The sequence below is a fragment of the Calcarisporiella thermophila genome (assembly GCF_041956535.1).
Source record: "Calcarisporiella thermophila strain CBS 279.70 unplaced genomic scaffold VTP21scaffold_1, whole genome shotgun sequence".
Taxonomy (NCBI): Eukaryota; Fungi; Calcarisporiellomycota; class Calcarisporiellomycetes; order Calcarisporiellales; family Calcarisporiellaceae; genus Calcarisporiella; species Calcarisporiella thermophila.
This window is the reverse complement of record NW_027192191.1, coordinates 1,506,087-1,528,018: the sequence shown is the minus strand read 5'-3', so window position 1 is coordinate 1,528,018 and position 21,932 is coordinate 1,506,087. Positions and strand designations below refer to the sequence as shown.

The 21,932-nt window shown below is 50.4% G+C and overlaps 10 protein-coding genes and 1 non-coding gene across 11 annotated transcripts; 2 read left to right on the top strand and 9 right to left on the bottom strand.

Moving 5' to 3' along the window:
* Nucleotides 1-594: 594 nt before the first annotated feature.
* Nucleotides 595-1,467, top strand: VTP21DRAFT_653 (uncharacterized protein; the record flags this gene model as incomplete). Its single annotated transcript, XM_069397170.1, has 1 exon — nt 595-1,467. The coding sequence occupies one exon, from the start codon at nt 595-597 to the stop codon at nt 1,465-1,467; it is 873 nt and encodes a 290-aa protein (XP_069257032.1).
* A 527-nt stretch (nt 1,468-1,994) lies between these two features.
* Nucleotides 1,995-3,193, bottom strand: VTP21DRAFT_652 (uncharacterized protein; the record flags this gene model as incomplete). Its single annotated transcript, XM_069397159.1, has 5 exons — nt 1,995-2,272; nt 2,337-2,607; nt 2,665-2,774; nt 2,855-3,046; nt 3,178-3,193. 5 exons carry the CDS (start codon nt 3,191-3,193, stop codon nt 1,995-1,997), a joined length of 867 nt encoding a protein of 288 aa, XP_069257031.1.
* Nucleotides 3,194-3,785: 592 nt separating this feature from the next.
* Nucleotides 3,786-6,617, bottom strand: VTP21DRAFT_651 (uncharacterized protein; the record flags this gene model as incomplete). Its single annotated transcript, XM_069397148.1, has 5 exons — nt 3,786-4,172; nt 4,257-4,782; nt 4,850-5,580; nt 5,639-5,865; nt 5,930-6,617. 5 exons carry the CDS (start codon nt 6,615-6,617, stop codon nt 3,786-3,788), a joined length of 2,559 nt encoding a protein of 852 aa, XP_069257030.1.
* Nucleotides 6,618-7,118: 501 nt separating this feature from the next.
* VTP21DRAFT_650 (uncharacterized protein) lies at nt 7,119-9,773 on the top strand (the record flags this gene model as incomplete). The annotated part of the gene is made up of 4 exons (XM_069397137.1): nt 7,119-7,273; nt 7,339-7,960; nt 8,045-8,162; nt 8,554-9,773. The coding sequence occupies 4 exons, from the start codon at nt 7,119-7,121 to the stop codon at nt 9,771-9,773; spliced, it is 2,115 nt and encodes a 704-aa protein (XP_069257029.1).
* Nucleotides 9,774-9,829: 56 nt separating this feature from the next.
* Nucleotides 9,830-10,485, bottom strand: VTP21DRAFT_649 (uncharacterized protein; the record flags this gene model as incomplete). Its single annotated transcript, XM_069397125.1, has 3 exons — nt 9,830-9,946; nt 10,020-10,107; nt 10,214-10,485. 3 exons carry the CDS (start codon nt 10,483-10,485, stop codon nt 9,830-9,832), a joined length of 477 nt encoding a protein of 158 aa, XP_069257028.1.
* An 800-nt stretch (nt 10,486-11,285) lies between these two features.
* On the bottom strand, nt 11,286-12,517 carry VTP21DRAFT_648 (uncharacterized protein; the record flags this gene model as incomplete). Its single annotated transcript, XM_069397114.1, has 4 exons — nt 11,286-11,291; nt 11,366-11,817; nt 11,950-12,196; nt 12,362-12,517. 4 exons carry the CDS (start codon nt 12,515-12,517, stop codon nt 11,286-11,288), a joined length of 861 nt encoding a protein of 286 aa, XP_069257027.1.
* A 635-nt stretch (nt 12,518-13,152) lies between these two features.
* Nucleotides 13,153-14,692, bottom strand: VTP21DRAFT_647 (uncharacterized protein; the record flags this gene model as incomplete). Its single annotated transcript, XM_069397103.1, has 2 exons — nt 13,153-14,412; nt 14,498-14,692. 2 exons carry the CDS (start codon nt 14,690-14,692, stop codon nt 13,153-13,155), a joined length of 1,455 nt encoding a protein of 484 aa, XP_069257026.1.
* A 566-nt stretch (nt 14,693-15,258) lies between these two features.
* VTP21DRAFT_646 (uncharacterized protein) lies at nt 15,259-15,630 on the bottom strand (the record flags this gene model as incomplete). The annotated part of the gene is made up of 1 exon (XM_069397092.1): nt 15,259-15,630. One exon carries the CDS (start codon nt 15,628-15,630, stop codon nt 15,259-15,261), a length of 372 nt encoding a protein of 123 aa, XP_069257025.1.
* A 546-nt stretch (nt 15,631-16,176) lies between these two features.
* VTP21DRAFT_645 (uncharacterized protein) lies at nt 16,177-16,701 on the bottom strand (the record flags this gene model as incomplete). Its single annotated transcript, XM_069397081.1, has 3 exons — nt 16,177-16,417; nt 16,494-16,554; nt 16,647-16,701. 3 exons carry the CDS (start codon nt 16,699-16,701, stop codon nt 16,177-16,179), a joined length of 357 nt encoding a protein of 118 aa, XP_069257024.1.
* Nucleotides 16,702-16,930: 229 nt separating this feature from the next.
* VTP21DRAFT_644 (uncharacterized protein) lies at nt 16,931-19,748 on the bottom strand (the record flags this gene model as incomplete). The annotated part of the gene is made up of 11 exons (XM_069397070.1): nt 16,931-17,329; nt 17,406-17,473; nt 17,551-17,703; nt 17,798-17,952; nt 18,040-18,598; nt 18,671-18,758; nt 18,829-18,950; nt 19,027-19,103; nt 19,210-19,465; nt 19,515-19,580; nt 19,673-19,748. The coding sequence occupies 11 exons, from the start codon at nt 19,746-19,748 to the stop codon at nt 16,931-16,933; spliced, it is 2,019 nt and encodes a 672-aa protein (XP_069257023.1).
* A 1,708-nt stretch (nt 19,749-21,456) lies between these two features.
* Nucleotides 21,457-21,529, bottom strand: VTP21DRAFT_t2. The gene has a single exon. It is a non-coding gene; the product is annotated as a tRNA-Phe (tRNA).
* Nucleotides 21,530-21,932: the final 403 nt, after the last annotated feature.

Below are 21,932 nucleotides of genomic sequence, written 5' to 3'. Positions count from 1 at the left end.
CCTCCTTCACCCCATAATGACAAGCCTCTAAGGGAGGTTGTTTGGGAGGTAAAGCACTTTGCAAGTGTTATCGAGCACTATATATTCTGTATCGGTGATGTGTGGCATCAGGCTTGGATTTTTCTTAATTGAGTGGCAAAAATATATTCTCTCCGAACGCCACTGACAAAATAGAGAATGGTCTGTTCTAACTATTACTTAAATAGACACGTTTACAATCGTAATGCGAGATGATTTGTTTTGACCAGGTTTGACCAAGGTCCAAGTCCAAATCGTGAGAATCGCCAATGGAAAGTCTACTGAACCAATATCCAATTACCAATATACTATTTGATGGTCGTTTTCGTACGAGTTTGGCTTGGGTTGACCCCATCTCGAGGAAAAGATTTAACACCATGTTTCCTATTCCAGGTTATTTCTCTAAATTTTCCAATTATATTAATATTAGGCGAATTGGGTCTCCGAAATTGGAATGTAAGAAGGAGGTCGAAGGTATAAATATACCATTGCGTGGAGAAAAGTAGAGATAGTTTTGCTTACATTCAATACAATTAAATTTCAAACTACATTATTCCCAACTCAGAAAGAGCTTCAATGAACCAGCAAATCAAAAAAGTCATTATTGCCGGGGGCTCTGGCCATTTTGGACATATTCTGACACAAGAGCTCGTTAGAACAGGAAAGTATATTGTGAGCATCCTCCAGCGTAAAAACTCGACTGTGGATGACAGGAAAAAAGCACTCTTAGAGATGGGCGTTGGATGTATTTCGACCGACTACAACAATCCTGATGAACTTTTAAATGCTGTCAGGGAAGCCGATATTGTAATTTCCACCCTGAGCGACATGGCGGTCATGGAGCAAAGGAAGCTACTTGAGGCCTGCAAAGATGCTACCGTAAGTCGCTTTATCCCAGCGGAATTCACCACGGATGTCTCTGCTCTCGGCGGACCTTTCTACGGTCCTAAACGAGACTTTCGACTCATGATGAAAGAGTACAATGATAAATATGGCATGGAGTACATTTTCTACATAAACGGTCCGTTTATGGAAGATTTGGTGGGCATGAATCCAAACTTCCTTATCAAAGAAAAGAAAGCGATTATCGTCGGTAATGGGAATGACTCCCGAATGGTGGCTACTTCCATGAGAGATGTAGCGAGATTCGTCGTAGCCTCCTTCGATCGCCCAGATATGAAAAACAGGCAACTCACATTCTGGGGCGATTATATGACCTTGAACGAATATCTTGCTAAGTATGAGACCCGTTTTGGCAAATTTGACGTGGAGTATATAAGCATGGAGGAAGCTCAGAAGGCGATCAACCAAGAGAACCCGTTTGCCACCGTGATGGAATATTTCCGAGTGTCCATCGCCAAAGGCGACTACGATCTCCCCCACAATGACAATGGATTATTCCCAGAGATCAAGCCTCTATCCTTTGAGGAATTCCTTGAATGTTGCTAAGTATTCACCCAATAAAAACGGTGACTCCTTAGCTCAACTTTTCACTATATGTTTTTCGAGATAACCATTAAACCATTAACCGTTTCGTTCCTTCTTATTCTACATTTTGAGAAATAAGTAGCAAAACCAATAAAAAACCACCAGCTAATGCAGGAGGTCCCCCTACTTGAATGAGGGCTATTTTTCACTTTAGCTATCCTCGCGCTTTCTCCCATTTTATCCAGATGTAAGCGGGAAAATAATATTTTAAAACTGAAAATCAAAATTCCCAGCGGATCATACCTAACATTCAATAGTTGCTTTATCGACAGTATTATTCTGAGCGTGTGCTTGAAAATTGACCAAGGCAAAACAAATGGTGAAGTACGATTGAGTTTATATTAAAAAATACAATGAACAGCTTTTATTGCAGAAGGTTAATGCATGCAGTGATGGAGTAGAAATTGGGCTCTGCACATTCTGAATGAATAGCAAAGACAAAACTTACAAACAGTGTTTTATTTTTGCCCTCATTCACCTGCTTGCATTCACCACCGGTTCCCGCCGTATTGTGCTTCGTACATTTGATTCACTTGTTGCTGGGCCTGCTGTTCTATTTCCCTTTTCTTTTCCCACGGCCAGTTGTGTTCCTCAACAAGTTTGGTGACTTCTCCTGCGGCTATTCCTGCTAAAATTTCCTTTGCAAGGGCATGCTTCATGGGCTGGCCTTGAGCTTCTTGTCGCTTCGCGTACATGCGCATTGCTTCAAATGCGACCGCGCCTCCGATTATCTCATGGGAGAGGTGGGCCTTCTTCTCCTGGTATACTGAAATAGCAATGGGTTACAGAACGGTTGGTTTATAGGGTAATGCCGCAAAGAGGTTAAATACCTTGTCGGTGCGCATCCTGCCACTGCGGGGGTGACATCATGGGGTTGTATCCGCTTGGCTGGCCATATCCCCCTTGCTGGAATCCTCCTTGCTGGAATCCTCCTTGCTGATTCTCATATTGGATATAGCTCTCCTGTACATAACTCTGTTGATACCCATTGGATAACCCATATGGAACACAGACAAACCGTTGGTTTGCGTTATCTCCCCACGCTTTGCGCCCGTACAAAATGGCATGGGCACCATCTCGGTCGTGGTCACCTTTGATGTCCTATGGTGGTCGTTATTTCCAAAAAAGATAACCTAGATCAATAGAAATCTTGCTTACCATTACAAGATCTGGCCCAGTTGCGAGTGAGAATATGAATCCCTCTGGATCTATTGTCCATTGCATTTTCGGTCCGTTCTGGCATAGGTGGACTTCCTGTTGAGCATATCCTAGATGGACGGGTAGAAAATGCGTAATTTTTTTTTACTAGTAATCAATAGTAAAGAAGCGGAATTCTAGTTATATTTACCGCCTTCAACATCGATGGCCTGGCCAGAGAGCTTGTTGACCAAGCACCCATTTTGAAATGTCCAGAGCTGGTTATCATTTTGGTAATCTTTTCGATGATAAAAGCATAGCCGGGTACCCGGTGAAAGAGAGTCTCCTTCCACATCCAGCACGCGTTGAGGGTACTTTTGAGACTGAATGAAAAAGTAGCAGCCTACCAATAGACAAAGGATGGTATTAGTATTCCCAGTTTATGAAGCGTGAATTCAATTCAGTGGATTGGTGGGCTCCATAAATTCCTAGTGTAGACCTTGATGGCATTGAATGAGGTACTTTATGAATTACCTTGAGGGAATGCCATTGGAATGAAATGTAGGAATTAATGCTCAAAAAGTGAAAAATAAGAAGCGCACACGTAAAAGAAAGAGGAAAAATGGTCTCGGGAAAATGTGAGCAGTCTGCACTCGAAATTATAAATTTCACCCAGTGGCAAAAGTCAAACTCTCTAATCTCCGCGCCAAGAGTTTGTAATTAAGGCAATCAGGCTCTTGGCCTTTTTCGTTGTATGGCAAACTCCAGTTCGTACTTGTCAACAGTAGAAATTCCAGTTTAAAAATAGTTCCGACGAGAACCAAGCCTATCCATTCAAGCTCGTTCCTTGGAAAATAAAACAATCGAGGGTGGGAGGTCTAGTTTAACCACTGCTTTCTCACACCCTGTTTTGGGAAGAATAGAGCGGGCTAGAGAAAGCCCCCCGTTTTCATTCAAATGTGTGCTCCCTTTAGTCCAGCGAATGGCCTGGAGGAGTTCAAAGAGACCCGGTGCTCCAAAATGATGATTTTAATGCGTATTATCCTTTACTCATTTATTATTTATTAATGCCAAGAAGCAGGAAAAATTTAAATATTATTGACTGGGTGTTAAATAAGAGATGACATTGGATTGCGGGCTATTTACAATTTTGTACTCGCCAATTGAAAGTGTCCAAAACAAGCCGTCAGGTCCGTACTCACGCTGACGATGGAGTGGCCGTCAGGCAGAAACATGGCCTTCAGGACGCGTTTCTCGTGCCATGACAGGGTTTGCAATGGGCTCCGCGAACACCGGATGTCCCACAGCCCAATGCGCCCTGCCGCGTTGCTCCCACAGCTGAAAATATTGCCGGCAGGGTGCCAACAGGGAGAGATGTAGCGCGACAAGTTTTCAGGTTCATCAATGCCGGCGCTGAAAATACTCCTCTCGGGCGAGCGTGTGTCCAGCAAGCGGAACTGTTGCTGTTTGGAGGAGAAGTTCAAGAGGACTAAATTCGGGTTGGCGGGGTTTAGAAGAGTATGGTTGATCTAACATGGTGCAAAAGGGGAACACGTGTTAGCTGCTTTGTGTCATTTCGACAATGGGCTAGGCTGGGCTTTGGGATGGCTTACCCGTTCTGCGAATTTATTATCATAAATTCTTGTCTTCCGTTCCATGTCGGTAATAAACAATCTGCAGTCCGCCCCGCCCGATATAAGCCACTTGTGCCGGCTGTCATAGGCAAGCGAGTGCACCGCGGAGGTATGGCGGGAGAGAACCGATCTCACTCCCAGAATATTTGCCCCACCTTCTTTTTCCCCCCTCTCTCGACTCCAATCTCCGGAATGGGACTGTTGGACCTCCCAGACCATCACAATTTTATCCAGACCTCCGGTTGCGAAGAGGGTCCTATCGCCGACTCGCTCTATCGGTGCGATGACGCTGATCCCTCGCTCATGTGCTGGGTATTTGAGCCTCTGTAAACGATACTGGACCCGGTGACTACCCTGCGGGCGAACTTGGATTAAGTTCACCTGCTCCTCGCCGAAAGGATTGCGCCCACTGGCGGCAGCCACTGCGAGCGTGTCCTCGTTGATCCAACACATATCTTCAGGCCACGCAAAATTAAATTTGGCGGGGGGGATGGAGTCGATCGTCCTATGGCGTTATGTGGGGCTAGGATTAGCAAGGAGCAGGGACATTAGGCAGTGGGTAAATAGGGTACTTTCTAGTTCGAGCATTCCAAAACAATATCTCGCCGTCTAAAGAACTCGTCACCATGAGGTCGCTCATGTCCGATAAATCGCCTTCTCTAGCATTGTTGAAGAGCAGCGTACGAGGTTTACGCTTGAAGGCCTTGAGGGAGGTCTTGGTGACACCCACAAGAATATCTACACTCTCTCCATCCTTGGATGAGCACTCTCGTGGTTTTGCGGAGCTACTTTCACTCGGACTCCTCAGCGAATTGGGGGCTTTCCTTGAGGAGGAAGCGGAGGAGGTGACGGCAGTAGTGGTGGTGGTGGAGGAGGATGAGGGGGCAGAGAACGAATTGGAGGACGAAGATCCAGCTCGAGGCTTCTTTGGGGAGGGATGCTCATTCTGACGAGGTTTTTCAGCTAGGGTGCCTGACTTCGACGATTGATTCGCCGTAGCTCCCTCGGGCAGCTCTCTAAGGGGAGGGGTTAATATGGGCACAGAGGTGCTAGATTGGGCGGCCCATCGACCACTTTGAGTGGAGGCATGCTCGTGGACACCATTTCCGTTCAAGTGGGGCATTGGGGGAATATTCCCCTCCATAGGTGGGCTAATCACCATGGCGGTGGTGGTAGTTGTGGGGGGGGTGGTGGCAGAGATATTGGCGCCATAAAGTGAAGATGATCCGATTTGGAGGAGGAAGCGAAGCTTTCTTTCGGCTGTTTCTATCGTTGTCTGAACTTTCTTTGCGTAGATCTTCGCCTGTAGGACTATCAGCATGGAATGGAGGAGGAAGAAGATAGAATAATAGGCTAATCACCTTATTTTGGTAGGCCTGATGTTTTGCTCTTTGCCTCTCCAGCTTCATCATTAAATCGTGCAATTCCCCATGAAGTTTCCAAGGATTGTCCTCCAGTTTTTCGGAAATTCCGATATCCTCATCGCTCTCGTCACTTGCAGATAAATCGCTTGTCAACGTTGCGATTTCGCCTCGATGGATTTTAGATTGTTTGCGCTGTCGCTGCTGTGCACTTACGGGAACAATGTCTAGAGTGGGGGCCAGAATTAGAATTGCAGGAGATATGGAAAGAGTGATTGACCAAACAATTACCAGTAGGCAATGGGTGCTGCATGGGAGGAAAGGGTGGGATCGGGATAGAAATTGGAGCAGGATTAAAAGCCAATGGAATAGTATGGGATTGAGGTGACAAGATAGGCAGCTCTTGAGTCTCGAGGTGCATATCGTGCTCGATCGCTTGATTATCATCTTGAGTTTCTGCGCAGTATTCCAAACGTGCTCGCTTCACACGTTCCACTTCGCATGCTTCAACTGTTTGCTGTTTCAATGAGGATAGGATGCTAGAAGTTCGATGCTGCAACGAAGCATCGGCTTGCTGGGAATGATGATTCTCGTTCGATTGATCCTGTCTGCGTTTACTTTGTTCTCTAGCGCTGCTCTGCCTCTGGTGGAGGAGCTCGTCGGAATCGCTTCGTTTGCTCTCTTTAGGTCTGTGTTTGTTTTTTTGATTTATCCGACTGTCGGAAGATTCGGTTGACGGGTCCTGAACAGTGCTGCTGGCATTATGATCTCGGTGGGGTCGAAGATTGGATTGATTGAGGTGAGGCTGACTTTTGGGACGCAGTAAACTATTTTCAAACTGTTCAGGTGGAATTAAAGCTTGCGTGTCCCACCCTCTAGTATTCATTTTCTCTCTGCCCCTTAGGGGTTGCGACACGGCTTCTTTGGTACAATGGAGAGGTAGGGAACGAACGTTGACGGGAAATGTAAAATTAAACATCTAAGCCACTTAGAGATGGAACCAGTGTATTCGAGTCTTGCTGCCTTATCTGGCAGCATACGCTTATTCCGAATATGATAGAAAGCGAACCTTGGGACGATGTCTATATTCGATTAACCACGCTTCTCAATCGTAATCCTCAAATGTATTTTTTTTCTCCACCAAAATCCATAGACACATTAACTGACATTCGCGGTGGTTAGAAATGAGATTGGTCTATTGCCATTTTTACCGTCCCAGACCGAGCCTGCATACCCTTTTGTATTAGCAGAAAATACGAAGCTCGGTGTCCCTTCTCCTTTATTCATTCCGATATTCAAGCAGGCTCATGACCTATTCTTTAAGGTGTACGCTCGCTCAACTCACTCGGGTATCTATTAATTCAATTCTTTGCTAAATTTGAGAATTCCGTGATATTTGAGGGTTTCTTGTTGCAAACCATTTGACATATTGTTCGCTTCAGATGTAGATATTCAAGATATTCTCGAATCATCTCGGGCTATGATGATTCTTAATCCCGATTGCTATACTGCATTAAATGCGCGGAAGCAATTAGTAGCTTGTAATAAACTAGACGTGTTAGATGAGTTAAGGGTTTTGCAGCCTGTGTTCACAGTGCCGCGCAACATAAAGAGCTCTGTTTTATGGCATCATCGGTAAGTTTGCTTATGCGTATTCTTTTCCTTTTTTGATACTTCATTCTCTATCTTTTTTTCTTTAGGAAATGGTTAGTTCAGAGAATCGCCCACAAGTCGTCTTTAGAATTTTGGCAAGCAGAATTGGCCCTAACAGAACGTGCCTTCACTCTCTATCCAAAGAACTACTACGCATGGTCCTATCGGACTTGGCTATTGCATCAACTTTCAACAGGCGAATGCCTTGAAGAACTACGGTGGTCAAGACAATGGGTGGAAACACATGTGTCGGACTATTCGGGAATCCAGCATCGGCAGCAGTGTTTGCTACGATGGACGATGGCAAGATGCCAGCTGAAGGATCTACCAATGCCATCTCGGACGGAGCTGTGGAAGGAAAGACAGGTCCATTCTGATGGAGAGGCCAACAATGCATGGAAAGAGGAGGAAGCGTGGATGAGAGGTTTGATAGAGAGCTATCCGGAGCACGAGTCCTTATGGTATCATTTGCGCTTTATATCGTTTTGGATACGATGGTTTGGGTGGATTGATGCCGATGTTCAAGCGCAAGAAATGCGGTTTGCCGAGGAATGGATGCGCAAGAGCGAGAGTATCGGTGGAGAAGTGGGCGATAGCGCGAATGCAAGCATGGGTCATGGAGATGACGATCCAGACAGCGTGCGATTTGCAAAGGCGTATGGATTCTGGGTCTCGAAGCTGGCGAGGTCCCATTAATCCTAGACTTTGAATTTAATATCGGTTATCAATGGCAATAATTCGACTCCCCGCAAGGAGCCGCGGCCATCTAAGCTTGGGCCGGCCGAGAGAGGGTCGTTGGAGGCCCAGCCTCCGAGAAATTTACTCTATTTGGGAGGCTCCATGACTTGGGTCAGAATCGCGGCCTTGAGTGGTCGAGGCGGTGTGATTCAGCTTACTGAGGCCTTTTGTTTCTGCCTTTCGTGATCGGATTTCAGACCCCAATTAGCCGATTAGTGTTATTTTTTATGAGTCATTTCCAGGAATTTCCAAACTAAGCCCTCATCGCTCGAATAAATTGTAGTCCCTCGCCGGCCGCCTCATCCTCTCTCCTCCTTACTTTTTTTTCCTTTTTCTCTCTCCCCAACCCCCTTCCCCGTGGTTGTTAAGCGACGTCCGCAATAGGCGCCCTCCCCACCCTCTCACAGCCTCCTTTAACTATTTCCACGCGCGCGACTGTTTAGTTGGCATATTCTTTGCGGTCAACTAAACATTTTAATTATCTTTATTTTTTCCCCCCTTTAACTTGTATTTGCCTCAGTTAGACGACCAGTCTTCTGATTATCTTTTATGGCTTCTCTCGCCCTCCACCACTTCTAAACCCTCAGACTCCCAAGTCTGCATCAGGGATTCACACAGTGAACAACAACACCATCACCACCATTCTCAACAACCACAACAACCTAACGTAGTCCAATATGGCCTACCTCAAGAAACACAAGCAACCTCTTCCCGGCCAAGCCGCACCAATCCTCTCCAGAGCAAGAACAAGAGCTCCTCCACACAAGTCTCCTCCCGTTCGCCTACGCTAATATCCATTAAGTTGGGTTCCAAAAACCGTAAACCAGCGCACCCGTACAAATCTTCCGTTATCAAGTTTAAACTGTCTAAATCCGCCTCTAAGAAAAACAAACCTGCCATGGTCGACTCAACCTCTCTCCCCACCGCGGCTAGCCCCCGCGAGCAACACATCGAAAACAATCCATCCGGTGATTCCCTTTTTGATGAGTGGCTTGCAGCTGGCCATCTCTCCAACGAAAACGACCACGACCTCTCCTCCCCCGACCAAGACTTCTCCAACTCCATTCAGCCCAGCCCCGCTCTTCACGAATCGCCCTCCAATACCGAGTTCCTCCTCAACGAAGACAACATGGGCAAACTCTTTGACTCCACCATCCACTCTTCTCCCGAGTCCCCTGATGCTTCTCTCACCGATGGTAGCCCATGGCTCGACGCCGCCATCGCCGCTTTCCCAGACCTTGCCTCGGCCCTTTTCAAGCCGGCTTCTTCCAGCACCCCCACTCTCACGCAGGCTTCCCTGCAGCTCCCGACCCCTCCACTCAATTCGATCACGCCCAACCATCAGGCCCCGCCCACGCCTGCTACTCCGCTGATGTCCAGCCCCCCTATGGCTCAGACTGGAGCGAGTCGAAGGGGTCGCAAGCGCACCCGTGAAGAGCCTCTCCCCAACACCCCTCAGTTTGAGGAGGAACTGGCTCTTAAGCGCCAAAAGAACACGGACGCTGCCCGCCGATCTCGGATGAGGAAGCTGCACCGTATGGAGACGCTTGAGAAGCGGGTTGCCGAGCTTGAAGCTGAGAATGCCAGGCTCCAAGTGAAGACGGCCGTCCTGGAAAGTGAAAAGACGAGTTCTGAACTGCGTGACAAAGAGCACATGCAGAGGATCAAGAAGCTCGAGGAGCAACTGAGTGAAGCCCATCGTGCCCTTACAGCAAGAATTCTTGCTGCGGCTGTCCCCGAATAAGTTGGATTTTTTTTTTTTGAGGGAGTGTCTTAATTTATCTCATGATTTCTTTTTTCTTATTTGAATTTTCGAACACGATCAGATGTTAAATGAATCACCGTACTTAACGCTTGTTTTGCTGTATTGTTTTCTGTTTTCCTTTTGAATAATACAATTTTATTATAATGTCCATACTACTCGAGCTGCCTATTGAAATGGGGAATGAAATGACATTTGAGTTTAGCCACCCGAACGTTTGCACGTGACCTTGATTTCTGAACTTTCTATTTCGTCTCCAAGGTCATAGGGAAGAGTTCCAAGACGCTTTGGCTCTGCCTCTCCCTTCCATGTGCAACTGTGCCAAATAAATGCAGCTTCCGGCTAGCGTTCTTTGTAGAAGGGTAGCCTCCACCCGTCAACGGCCAAGGCAGGCTTTCATTGGCGAGCAAGTATGCTTCGACTCCTGCTCACCGGAGCAACACGGTGCGCTTTGCACCGAGCGCTTGGCCCCCAGGAGGGCAACCAATATAGTGCTTGGGGAGCGTAGGACTCGGGTTTGATTCCCGCTTAGGCTGTGGCCCCTTACCCGTGCCTCGGGAAGGTCAGGGGGAGAAAGGCAATGTCGAGGTGGGGGGAGGGGGTAAGCAGGGACGGGGGGTGCCAACACCTGGATCATAAGCATGGTTGAGGTCCCCCTCCCCTTGGTGAACAAAGGAGAGAGAGCGGGGATCATGAAGCCACAGCTGCCACAACCCGAACTGGCCGGTGGAGATGAGCCAATACGGCCGTGGCAGAGGGCGGGAGGGGATTGGAGGGAGGAGGCTCCCCCTTAGTTTGGCCCTCTGCCCTTCACTCTCGGGGCCCAAGCCTAGACAGACTCGTCTTTCCGGAAGGACCTATGCTCTCTAGCGTACTCATCCATGCTTGGTCAAGGTCATCGCCAGCTGACTCTCCCGGGGTTGTCCTCAGAGGCATCGCCCCATTTCCTTTTTTGCCGCATCACGCCCCCTATGAAGAGAAGGTTAGGCGGCAACCTTATATAAGCATAGGAAAGGGCGCCGACAAAAACACCGGCGCCCGAGCCTCTGCCTCCAACTAAACTCGAGTGGAGAGAAAAAGTGGATAAAGTAATATTTAATACAATAGCATGAACTAGAGCATGATCCAGAAAGAAGGAGAAAAGAAGAACACAATTAAAAGAGAATCAAACGAGATGAAGGGTCAATAGAAGTAGAAGAGAAAGAGAGAGTCGAGTGAATAAGGATCCAACACACACACACACACATATATATATATAATTAATGAGGGAAAGAGAGAAGAGGAAAAGCTGTAAAAAAAAAAAATAAGGGGAAGAGAGCCCCGTCTCTCCTGAGCCTAGATAGCGAGGGGAAAATTGTCTTCTCAAGGGGGAAGGAAGGGAGGCTTTTTTGATTTTAAGAAAAAAATAAAGGTCTTGCCTTTTTGTCGAAATATATATATATATATAAATTTAAGTTCGTCCCTATAGTACACCACATTCGTATTTCGTGGGGTTCATAGCTAACACAGAAGGGGGAAGACATTAGCGATTCGCGCGCAAACAGCTCGGAGAGAAAGCGCAGATGGGCACTTACAATGGAATCCACCTTTGTGAACACGTCCAAGACGGCGCTCACCACCTCCATGCACAGCTCGCCACCCTTGTCCAGAAACCGGTTCGCCGCCTTGCCCTGCATCGGCCACACGCTATAGTCTCCCAGCAGCTCGTCCACCCGCGTGAGCGCCTGCTCCCTGCGCTCGTAGCTCAGAGTCACCAGCGCATTTTCGAGCACGTTCGCAGCATACGCGGCGCAGACCATGGCGGCCGTGCGAAGGTCGGGCTCGACCGGCGAAATCAGCGTGGAGCACACCCGGTTCACGATCTCCTCCTTGACACGAAAGTCGTTGACGGGGTGCGTCGCCATATCGAAGAGGAGGAAGTTGCGCTTCTCCGTCCGCAGCACCCCCTTGTCTACCAGCCCCTTGGCGAGGCGCTCTCTCACCTGCTTGAGCTGATACCCCGCCTTCATCACGCTCCAGGTCTCACCTAGCAAAGGCAGAGGGGGGGGCAAACGCAAGATGCCCCGAGTGAGCACACCCTTTTCAACACACACGCAAGAGAGAGCAAAGAGCCAAAAGAAAAAAGAAAGGGATTGCCACGAGGGACATCGATCCTTACCGCTCATGAGATCAATCCAGTTCATGACCGACATGTATTCGCTAGCCTTCATCAGCTTCAGCGCCTCATCCAGCAGCACCTCCCCCGTGGACTCATCATTAATCACCTCGATGAATCGCTCCGCCAAAGGCTGCCGCCGGCGATTGGGATCCGGAACCATCGCTATTCGCCCACGGAAGGCAAGCTCTATAAGAATACATCCGCGAAGGCAGTAGCTAATGTTGTCGTTCCAGAACGATAAATACCCCTGAAATCCGCCCATTCCAATGAAAACATTATAAAGAGAGGTAAGCTACTGGTGAATAATGTACAAGAGCGAATTGACAGGGGGGAGGGGGGAACAGAGACAAGGGATGACTAAGATGGAGGGGGGGGGATGATGAATGGCCCATGCGGTGAGGAGATAGCTTACCTGTTTGTCCTTCAAACCCAACAGAAGAACCTCCTCCATTATGGTAAAGCGTGGCTGTTCCTCCTCCTTCTCCTCCTCGGACGGCCGACGGGACTCCTCGGTGGTGGGGGGGGCGGCAACGCGCCGTCTTTGGAGGCCGCTCGATGACGCGTTCATCCTGGAATGTTGATTGGCGACGATGGAAAAGGAAAGGTGAATAGCTCTGATCTAATCAGGGAAAATTTCCCTTTGGTTTTTTTTTATGTCACTGAAAAAAAAAAATACCTGATGGCTGAGCATGTTTGCCTATAAAAAATCTCTTTATTCCCCTGACGAAAAAAAAAAAAAAAACAACCAGAAACGATTTCAGATAAATAATAGAATCAATAAATAATAGAAGAAAAAATAAAGAGAAAAGAAGAGAGAGAAGAGAAAAATGCGCTTTCCAATGTTTAGGATGCTAAATAATAAAAAAGTATATATATATTCGAGGAGGAAAAAATAAGGGGAGTTAAGGAAAAGGAAGAATAGACAACAGAAACGAACAACAGATAGGGGGAAAGAAAAATGAACTCAAAGCTGTGGATGGAACGTGAAGGCTTCCTCGCGCCCCTCCATCACAAACGGCAGGCCGCCCGCGAGTGGGGAGGTGGGGCTTCTCAGGTCCTGGAGGTAGAATGCGTTGTGGGGGGGGGCCGTTGCCGACCGCATCGGGAGCGGCCGTTCGCCGCCAATGGCGGGAAGGACTCCGGGCGGGGGGGCGATGGCCTTGCTCCCCAGGATGGAGCCCAAGCCGTTTCCGCTGGTCCCGTTCAGTGGTGAGTGGAGGAGGGGGGGAGGGAGGAGGGGGTGGGGGGGGCGGTAGTGGAAGTGGAGGTCGTGTTGGTGGTGGTACTGCTGCTGCTGGTGGTGGTGTTGATGGTGCTGGTGCTGATGGAACTGGTGGTGATGGTGGTGGAGGGGTTGGTGTTCATGGTGGACCCGTTGACGGGCGGGGTTTGCCGCACCCCCAACGGGTTTTTGGAGAAGGAGAGCCGGATGCCGCCCTTGACGGAGCTTGCCAACGGCGTCCCCTGGAGATCATTCAACGCCCGCGTCGCATGCTCTATGCTCTCGAACTCGACGAAGCACATGGGCCCGTTGGCCTTGGTGCGGAAGCAGAGGCGCTTATACCCGCTGCACCGCGAGAAGATCTGGCGCAGCTCCTCCTCGCTGGCGGCGTGCGGGAGATTGCCGACGTAGAGCGTGTTGCAGGGCGGGTTCTGGTCGGCGGGGTTGGCGGAGTGCATGAGGCGCAAGGGGTTGCCGCCGGTGGGCAGCGAGGGGGAGGGGAGGAGGCTGGAGGCGAGGCGCGCCGCGTGGCTGTCCACCGCCCAGGGGCTGATGCCCGCGCCCCCTCCGCCGAACCCGCCCACCCGCTCCGACAGGGCCGGGGTGGACTTGGACAGGTAGTCGAGGGGATCGGGCGAGCCGGCCACGTCCACCTCCAGTAGGCTGTTCTTGCCCGAGGAGGGCCGGTTGAAGCCGACGGCGCGCGACCCGTCCCAGCCGGCACTTGGCGGCTTGGGCAGCGGGGCAGCACCAGCGGCGCCGGCGCCGGCGCTGGGGTTGTGTGCGCCGTTGGGGCCGCCGGCCTCGTCGCGCAGGTCCAGCCGGCCGAGCAGGTCGGAGAAGGTGCCGGGGGTGGTGGGCGTGGGGGGCGAGAGCATCTCGGAGAAGATGTCGGCGTACTCCAGTGGCGAGAGCAGGTCGCTGGGGAGCGGGGAGGCCAGGGGCGCGGAGCTGAAGGGGTCGTACCTCGACGACGCGAGGTTGAGCGAGCTGGGGCTGGTGAATCGGCGGGCGCCCAGGCTGCCCGAGCCGACCGAGGCGGCGGCCGGCGAGGTGCCGGGCTGGGGCAGCGTGAACGGGCGCAGGCCGTGGTCGATGGAGAGCCCGCGCTTGGTGTGCAGGTTCTTCTTGGCCATCTCGGCCTTGAGGGTGCAGCCCTTGTCTGCATCGACCTTGCGCCCGCTCAGCATATCCTTTGCGCGCAGGGCGTCCTCACGCGTGCGGAACTTGGCAAAGCCGATCTGCAGGGCAATGGGGGGGGGGGAGATTGATCAGTATCCATAGAGCATTACCGGCCCAACCGAGGGCCGTGCACACAGTACTTACGATTTGTTTCCGGGCCCCGTTCTCGTCCTCCATGCTCTGCGGGATCTTGAGGGTGGCCGCCTCGAACCCGGTGGAGAAGGTAAACATGTTCTGGAACTCACGCTCCTGCATGTTGTCGGGGAAGCCCACGACAAAGATGGTGGAGATCTCCTCATTTTGGTAGGGCTGCGGCTGCGTCATGTCGAGGGAATGCATGCGAACGAAAGAGGAGTGTGTATCAAGGTATGAGGGTGGGCCGGCAGACAGCTAGACAAACAGAGAGAGAGAGATAGATAGACCGGAGAAGCCGACGGGAGGATGACAATGGGTGCGAATGACGGCGATTAAATAGTATATGCGGCGATATCCAAGAATTAACAGCAGCAGAGATATATGGGATTGGTATACGAATTACAGAGATGGGTGCAGTTAGTGCATGCGGCTTTAGTAATCTCGCGGGATTGAGGGCGTGTGGGCTGGCGATTACAGCGAGAGAGCAGATGACATGTCAAGGATGCTCTGCCCGGATGAGAGAGACGAAGAAGGAGCAAGCAGCTGAGGCGGCGCCGGGAGGGAGAGCAGAGGCGAGGGCCAGGGAACAACACAAAATAAAAGAGCACGGGAGGCACAGGGGAGGGAGCCGCTGCAACGTTTGTGTGTGAGAGAAAAAGGCAAACCGCTCACCTCCTTGTCCAACGAGGAACAAAAAAAAGTTTGGGGCCGAATCAACACGGCCAGTGCGCGGAAAAAAAAAAACTCTAAATAAACCACGCGACAGGCCGTTACTCGTTCCCCTCTGCCCGGTGAGTTTGCCTGGCTTCACACTCAGCCGGCTCCGGAGAGTTTGGCGGCGATTTGGCCAACGCTTTTGGAAGAGCGAAGCCCATCCGCCGCCCCCCGCCCACACGGCAAGCGCCCGCGGCCTCGCCCAACCCAGACCCCGCAGCAGCCCGCCTCCAGCAAGGCCCTGGATCATGCCGCCGGGCCCTGCTGGTGCCGCTGAGGCGCGCGTGAGTCAGCGTGGCCCGAAGCTCGCCCCGCAAATCCAGGGCCGGCTGCGGCCGGCCCTTGCCCTTGCTTGTGGCCCACTCTGCTCCCCCTGCAAAGCCCCCCCCCCCCCAGCGGCGGTGATCGTGCGTCACGGCGATGGACATCTTGTCAACCGACGCAGGCTTGATCGCTTAGCATGGCGAGGACGCGGAAGAAGGAGAATGCATTAACCTTGCGAGAAATAAATTACCCGCGGGTCGCCCGCCAATCACTGCCCGCCCCCGCCGGGCCTGCAGAGGTCTGAAACCACAGCCAGTGTCACTCCTTTTTCGGCTGTGGCGGCTCCCCCTCACGCTTATCTCATCCTGCTCTAATAAGAAGCACAGGAAATTACGTAGTGATACCGTCCACCCGTTTCCCGTTATCACCGGCACAGCCTGGAGGGCCCCTGGCTCGCCTCCCCTCCCCCATTGTACGCCTTCCGGATACACTGGATTTACACTCCTTTTACTTAATTGACTTTCAATCGGTACACTAAACGAGAATAAGCATATTCAACAAGTTCTTACACATACATATGGGTCAAGATAGAAGCAAACAAAGAGAAGACAGAAAAGATGTGCTTGCCCTCAAGGGATTTTATACAAATATTGGGGGGATGAAGAACGAGAGAAAACAAACTCAAGCGCCAGCGAGAGCCTCCCTCTAGCTCAGAGGCTCTCCGGGATATGGTTGGGTCTCAATACAAAGTGGTTGTGCAAACGGGGCTGCTGCACGCTCTTCGCCCCACGCGACTGCTGGCGCTTGTCGTGCAAGGCCTGCTGCCGCTGCTGCCGTTGGAGATCCATCAGCTGGGACCGTTGCTCCTGCTTCACGGCCTCCTGGTGGATGCGTTGCAGGGCCCGCTCATCCTGCTCCTCCTTCGCATGATCGGGCGAGCTGGTCTGCTCTCTGGCAGAACAAAGGCGTGCAAAAGTCACACAGTTAGCAGCAGGACAGGCGGTGGCGTCAGAATGGACATGCATACCTTGACCTCGTCTTTAAGGGTACATGGTTCGCCATGCCACAGCGCATTCCGCCGATCTTGTCTACAAAAGCAAGAAGAGAAACATTCCCCCTCCCCATGAGAATCCCATTCCAGGGCTGGGAGCCCAGCCGTAAAATGTGTGACAATGCTCACTTGCAGGGGGATGTCCGGCGAGAAGCTCTTCGCCATTCTTCAATTGGAGCGGCATCTTGTCTGATACTGGGTTTAAAGCAAGCGGTGGGAGACAGTTGGGTAATTTATTTGCAGAGTAAACCGAGGAGAACAGAGGGAGAGATAAAGGAGAAAAGGAAAAAAAAGCCTCGAACTTGTGAGAAAAGAGGAAAAAATATCGAGCTAAATTATTAGCAGGCGTCACCTGACTTCACGTTGAGGGATCTTAAACTTAAAATTCATTAGAAATGTTTCGAGAATAAATACTAGCTAACAACTCGGTCGCCATCCTCCACCAGCGTACTCTCCATGCCCGAGCCCTCATCATTCTGGGTGGAACATGCCGATGGCCCCGGGCTCCCGCCGACCAGCTCCTCCTTGGGTATACGCATTTCGCCATTCACCTCGCCCATCCTAAATTCTCCCTCATGCTTGCCCGTCCGCTCTCGTCTTCTCCGTTGCCACCACCAAAGGAACGCTCCCATTGCCGGCAAACCTACCAGAAGAGGTATCAGGATCGCGCACAGGTACTCGTTTCTCCAGCCGGAGGTGGGCTGAAGAGACGGTGGCTCCACCGGTTGCCGAATGAATCGAGGAGGCTTGGTGGCGTACAGTACTTGTCGGGCAACATTGCACTGAAATGGGGCATTATAATCGAGGGCAGGCTATCATTTTTTTTATACAAAGAGCCGCTGTGAGGAGGCGGCCCACTCTGAACCAAAAATAAAAGCTCGGGCATACCTCGGTTTGCGTCCATATTCTTCGATCGTCAATAAAGGAATCCATACGATCGGGCCCAGCCACCACAGCTAAAAGAGCAAGAGGGGGGGGGAGGGGTCAGAGAGAGTAGAGCGGGGAGATTTTCTTAGGTGATTGGGCTCCTCACCTCCTAAAAGCACGTTGGTGGTCAGCGCAGGGTTCATCAGATCATGAATATGGGTGCCCCCATGGGCTCCCGCATGGTGAGGATTCTTTGGAGACGACGGGTGCTCGCCGACCACGTATACACGACCGGCGCTGTTGTTCCCCAAGAGGTATTCTTTTAGGATCGAAGAATATAAAAAAAAGAAAAGAAAGTTCTGTCAACGGTCCCATCCCCGCTATGCATACCACGAATCGCCTCAGATCCTCACCTAGTTGCTTGGTTGCAAATTCCTCGTATTTGGCTGCTTTGATGGCGACGGTAGAGTTGGAGATCTTGCCCAGGGGGTGCGCCCTGAGAGTGGTGGAGCTATAGAGGAAACAGAGCAAGGAGGTAGCCTGCGACACAGGCAGAGAATTGTTCTCACTACAATGCAAAATCGTGGGAATCAGGGTTAGCTGCGGTCATTCCTCGGTCTTCCCCTCCCCCCCCCCTCTCCAGTAAATAGGCTACCTTGATCCATCAAACCAGAAGAGACCATCTGGTGTTCGCGTTCCAAACACCCCATCCACGAGCCGATCCAAATAGCTCTCCGCTAGGGCCCTCCACTGGGGTGCATCGGCAAGCACGGGCAGCCCATCCAGCCCCGAGCTCAAGGCCGCCCCGAGCACATAGGCCGCCCCATGCTTGGAATCCCAGTCCACAGGCAACACGGCATCCCCCAGCCCATAGGTGTCCAAGAACTCGCGCGCCAACTCGAAATAGGTCTCGTTGCGCGTGGCTCGGTACATCCACAAGGCAGACCACAGGAGCTCATCTCCGAAGCCGGAGCTGGAGTACAGAAAATGCCGGTCCTGGCTGTAGCGCCGCAGCGGCGGCGTCATGGCGAACTGGAAAAGCTCCTTGGAGTGCTGAAGCAATAGGGCTGCGTAGTCCGGGCTGGAGAAATGGCGGCGGAAAAGTAGCGAAGAGGAGGCAAACGCCGCGGCGGTCTCCGCCGCCACATCCGTCCCCGGGTGCAGCGGATCGACTCGGAACGAACGACGCGGCGATGGGATATTTGTATCAGGTCCTTTCACAGGCGAAAGGGAGGATTAGACCCTTGTTAAAACCAGCAGCACAATCTCCTCCCCTCCACCCTTACCCCAATAGTTGTTATCTATCCAGCCATCTCCGACTTGCACATAGAGCGAGTTGTTCGCGTTGTGTGCCTTGATGAGCCAATCTGTCCCCTGCACGCCCCCCAGAAGAGAAATGAAGGGGCGTTTCTTCAAACACTAACCTCGGCGACAAATGACTTACCCACTTCACCATGTCTTTCAGATTCCCCGCCTGGTCCGCCAAAACATAGCCTTGAAAATACTCTAATGCTCCCCAGTTGATCAGATTAAGTGTGAATGAGAGCGGAAACGTGGCCTTCACGTCTAAAAATTTAGAGACATCAATCTTTTCGGTTAAACATGCGAGAGCTCTGCCTAATAAGCTGTAGGAAGCACATACAGTCCCCCGCATCATAATATCCGCCCACAAGATCAACGCGGTTATCAGCGCCGTCTGCAAGTCCAGAGTCGTGTCTCCTACGGTGGGGAGGGAGGGAGGGAGGAAAGCATGGGACAAAGGGGAGAGGAGGGAGGGGAGTGAGAATCTCGACCCAAAGAGCCCTCGGCATCACGCAACACTCACCAGGGTATCCGGTTGTTGACTAGTTTCCCGCTTCGCTGCATCTCGTAGAACAGCAATGAGTCGCCCAGCAGTCTTGTGTATTGATCATACGGGGTTTGAACCGGGGTCGGGATAGGATACAAGGCATAGGGATCGGTGAAGTTGAATGAGGGCGCGCTGATGGAGTCGACTATCGTCGGGAGCGGTGCCACCTGTAGAGTCTCATTGCGCTGTCTCTTCAAGAGCGAGCCGGAAACAGTCCCAAGGCAAAAAAACGCTATCCAAGATACTCTTGTCATATGAGGGCCGTAATTCGTTCGCATTACTCCCTCTAGAATGGCGTGTGGGCAGAACTCTGTCCGAGTGTACAATCGCGAGAAGGAAAAATACGGCTAGAACAGAAATAAAAAACAAAAGTAGCACAGCAAATAGAAAATAAAGGATGGGGGAAGAATATAAAAAAAAAAAATCATTAAAAGATTACCGCTGCCTTTCTCCATATATTCCACCAGACATCGAGAATCTCCGCCAACTCGAGCCAGGATTGGAAAATTTTTCATAATTGCATATGCTATATCTCTCCATCGGCCTCGACCACGGACTGCCGCCGCCCCAGGCCCCTCTTCTTGCCAGCTCGCCTCTGTCCTCTTCGTCTCCCCCACAAGCTCCACCGCGCATGCGCTCGCCTCTCCTTCCTCTTGAAGGCGCTACTCCAAGGACCTCAAGCAGCACGCAAATTAAAAAATCCACCTATGGATGCCTCGATTGCTGCCAATGAACCCTAGTTTAGAGGAAAATGCCCAAATCGGATGTTACAAGGGAAATCCAAGTTTCATGGACCTTCACCGTCTGAAACCAACGCCCAATTTCGATGCCTTCTGTTTTTTTAATTTAATAAGGCGAATCCTGCTTTTCGGGCTTTTCATACGCACCGGCACACTAGATAGACGCTCATCTTGATGTGCATTGGGGCAATGGAAACTGCTGCTTCATAGAGAAAACTCAACATTGCTTATACACTGCTCCCACCGGGTGGCCAGTGGTGGATCTTTATGGAAAGTGCACAAAATTAGTAGGCTCAATACGTCAATATATATATTGCTATACTTTTGGGCTTTGGGCCTGGTACTCCCCAACTCCGAGAAAGGAGAGAGATCTTACACCATGCATGGCCAATGAAAGATTCAAAATAGGGTCTACTTGGAAGCCATTATCATATGATTTGAATGGAAAGGAGAGCTTGGTGGCGCTAGCTGAGATGGAATAGGGAGCGGGTAAAACTGGGATACCCACCAATATAGCGGAAAGAGGAATTAGCTATGCTTTTATTCACAGCAGTGTAACCAACTATATGTACCGCGACAGGCATCATTTGCGTCCAAATATTGGCCATACAGCCATGATTGCGTTATGTCAAGGCACTAGTGGGCGGTACGCTGGTGGTTGTGTTCCAACGAGTACAAGAAAGTTGAATCAACGACAGCAGAGGTGTTGAAAAATGAGTGCTCAAAAGTGCATTGAGCCGTGGGAAATATGGGTGAAACCTCGGTTATCCTAAGCATGCAACTTTTACCGCTTAGGAGTGAAGCATTTCGTGTACATACTTGAGAAGAGATTTCCCCAGGATCTCAACTCGGGGGTTTGCCTTCAAAAAATATCAGCTATTTCGTTATATCCGATGTGATTATAGGGTTTGACATACACTGGTTGCTCCATTGTGGGTAGAAATCTGAAATAAATCATCCTCTCTCAAAAACTAATAGTTATAACGGAAGCAAATATGGAAATGCAACTATTATGTTCAACTTTAATCTGGAAAAATCGAAAAAGCTCGGATCCCCCAGGGTAGAAGTCGCGAGATGACCCCAAAAGAGCTCAACATGAAATGTCAAAAAGCTATATTTCCAAATAGGATAATCGATATATTACCCCTGAAAGTGCCAGTCTAGCCTCTTTTGGCTTTACGGGCCAAATACAAGAGGGAGCCATTGGAGGGTGTTGAATTCTATATAGGGATAAGAGGATGCAAAATCCTTGTATATCCCGTTTCGACGTGCTAGAGCTTTTTTTTTTATCATCGCGTGGAACTATGCAATGGGACAATCCAGATGCATTAATTAATTAAGCTGTGAGTATCATGTAAGCAACTGCAATGGTCTCCACCGGGGCTCTACCCTATTTATTTCCTTTCCTTCCGCCAACGATAAGTTCCTTCTGGCTATTTAAAATATAAAATAAAACGTTCTATTCTATAAAATAAAAATATTGTGCCCAACCCCGGGATCGAACCAGGTACCTTTAGATCTTCAGTCTAACGCTCTCCCAGATGAGCTAGCTGGGCTGTCATTCACATTGAACACCGATTCGTTGCCCGACCAAAATATGTAAAATTACAATTAGCGAACACGGCGTAGCGCGCGGATTTCTTCAAAGAACTGGACACAATCCTACGACAATTTCTATGGGATGGACGAGGCCCGCAGATCAATCTTAGCCTCCTTTCTAAAACGCGAGAGGAGGGAGGCCTAGGTCTCATTCTCCCTAGACAACAATCAACTGCCTTACTCGCATCATGGTTTCCCAAACTCGTAAGAGAAATGAAGAAACCAGCATCGGACCCGACGGTATCCCTATGGGCAAGCATCTCACTTCTTAACCTGACAGGAAAGTATGCTCCAGAAGGCTACCGTACAGCCATCTTTGCCACCACGTTCTCCACTGCCAAGCTCAAACGCAAAGGAGAG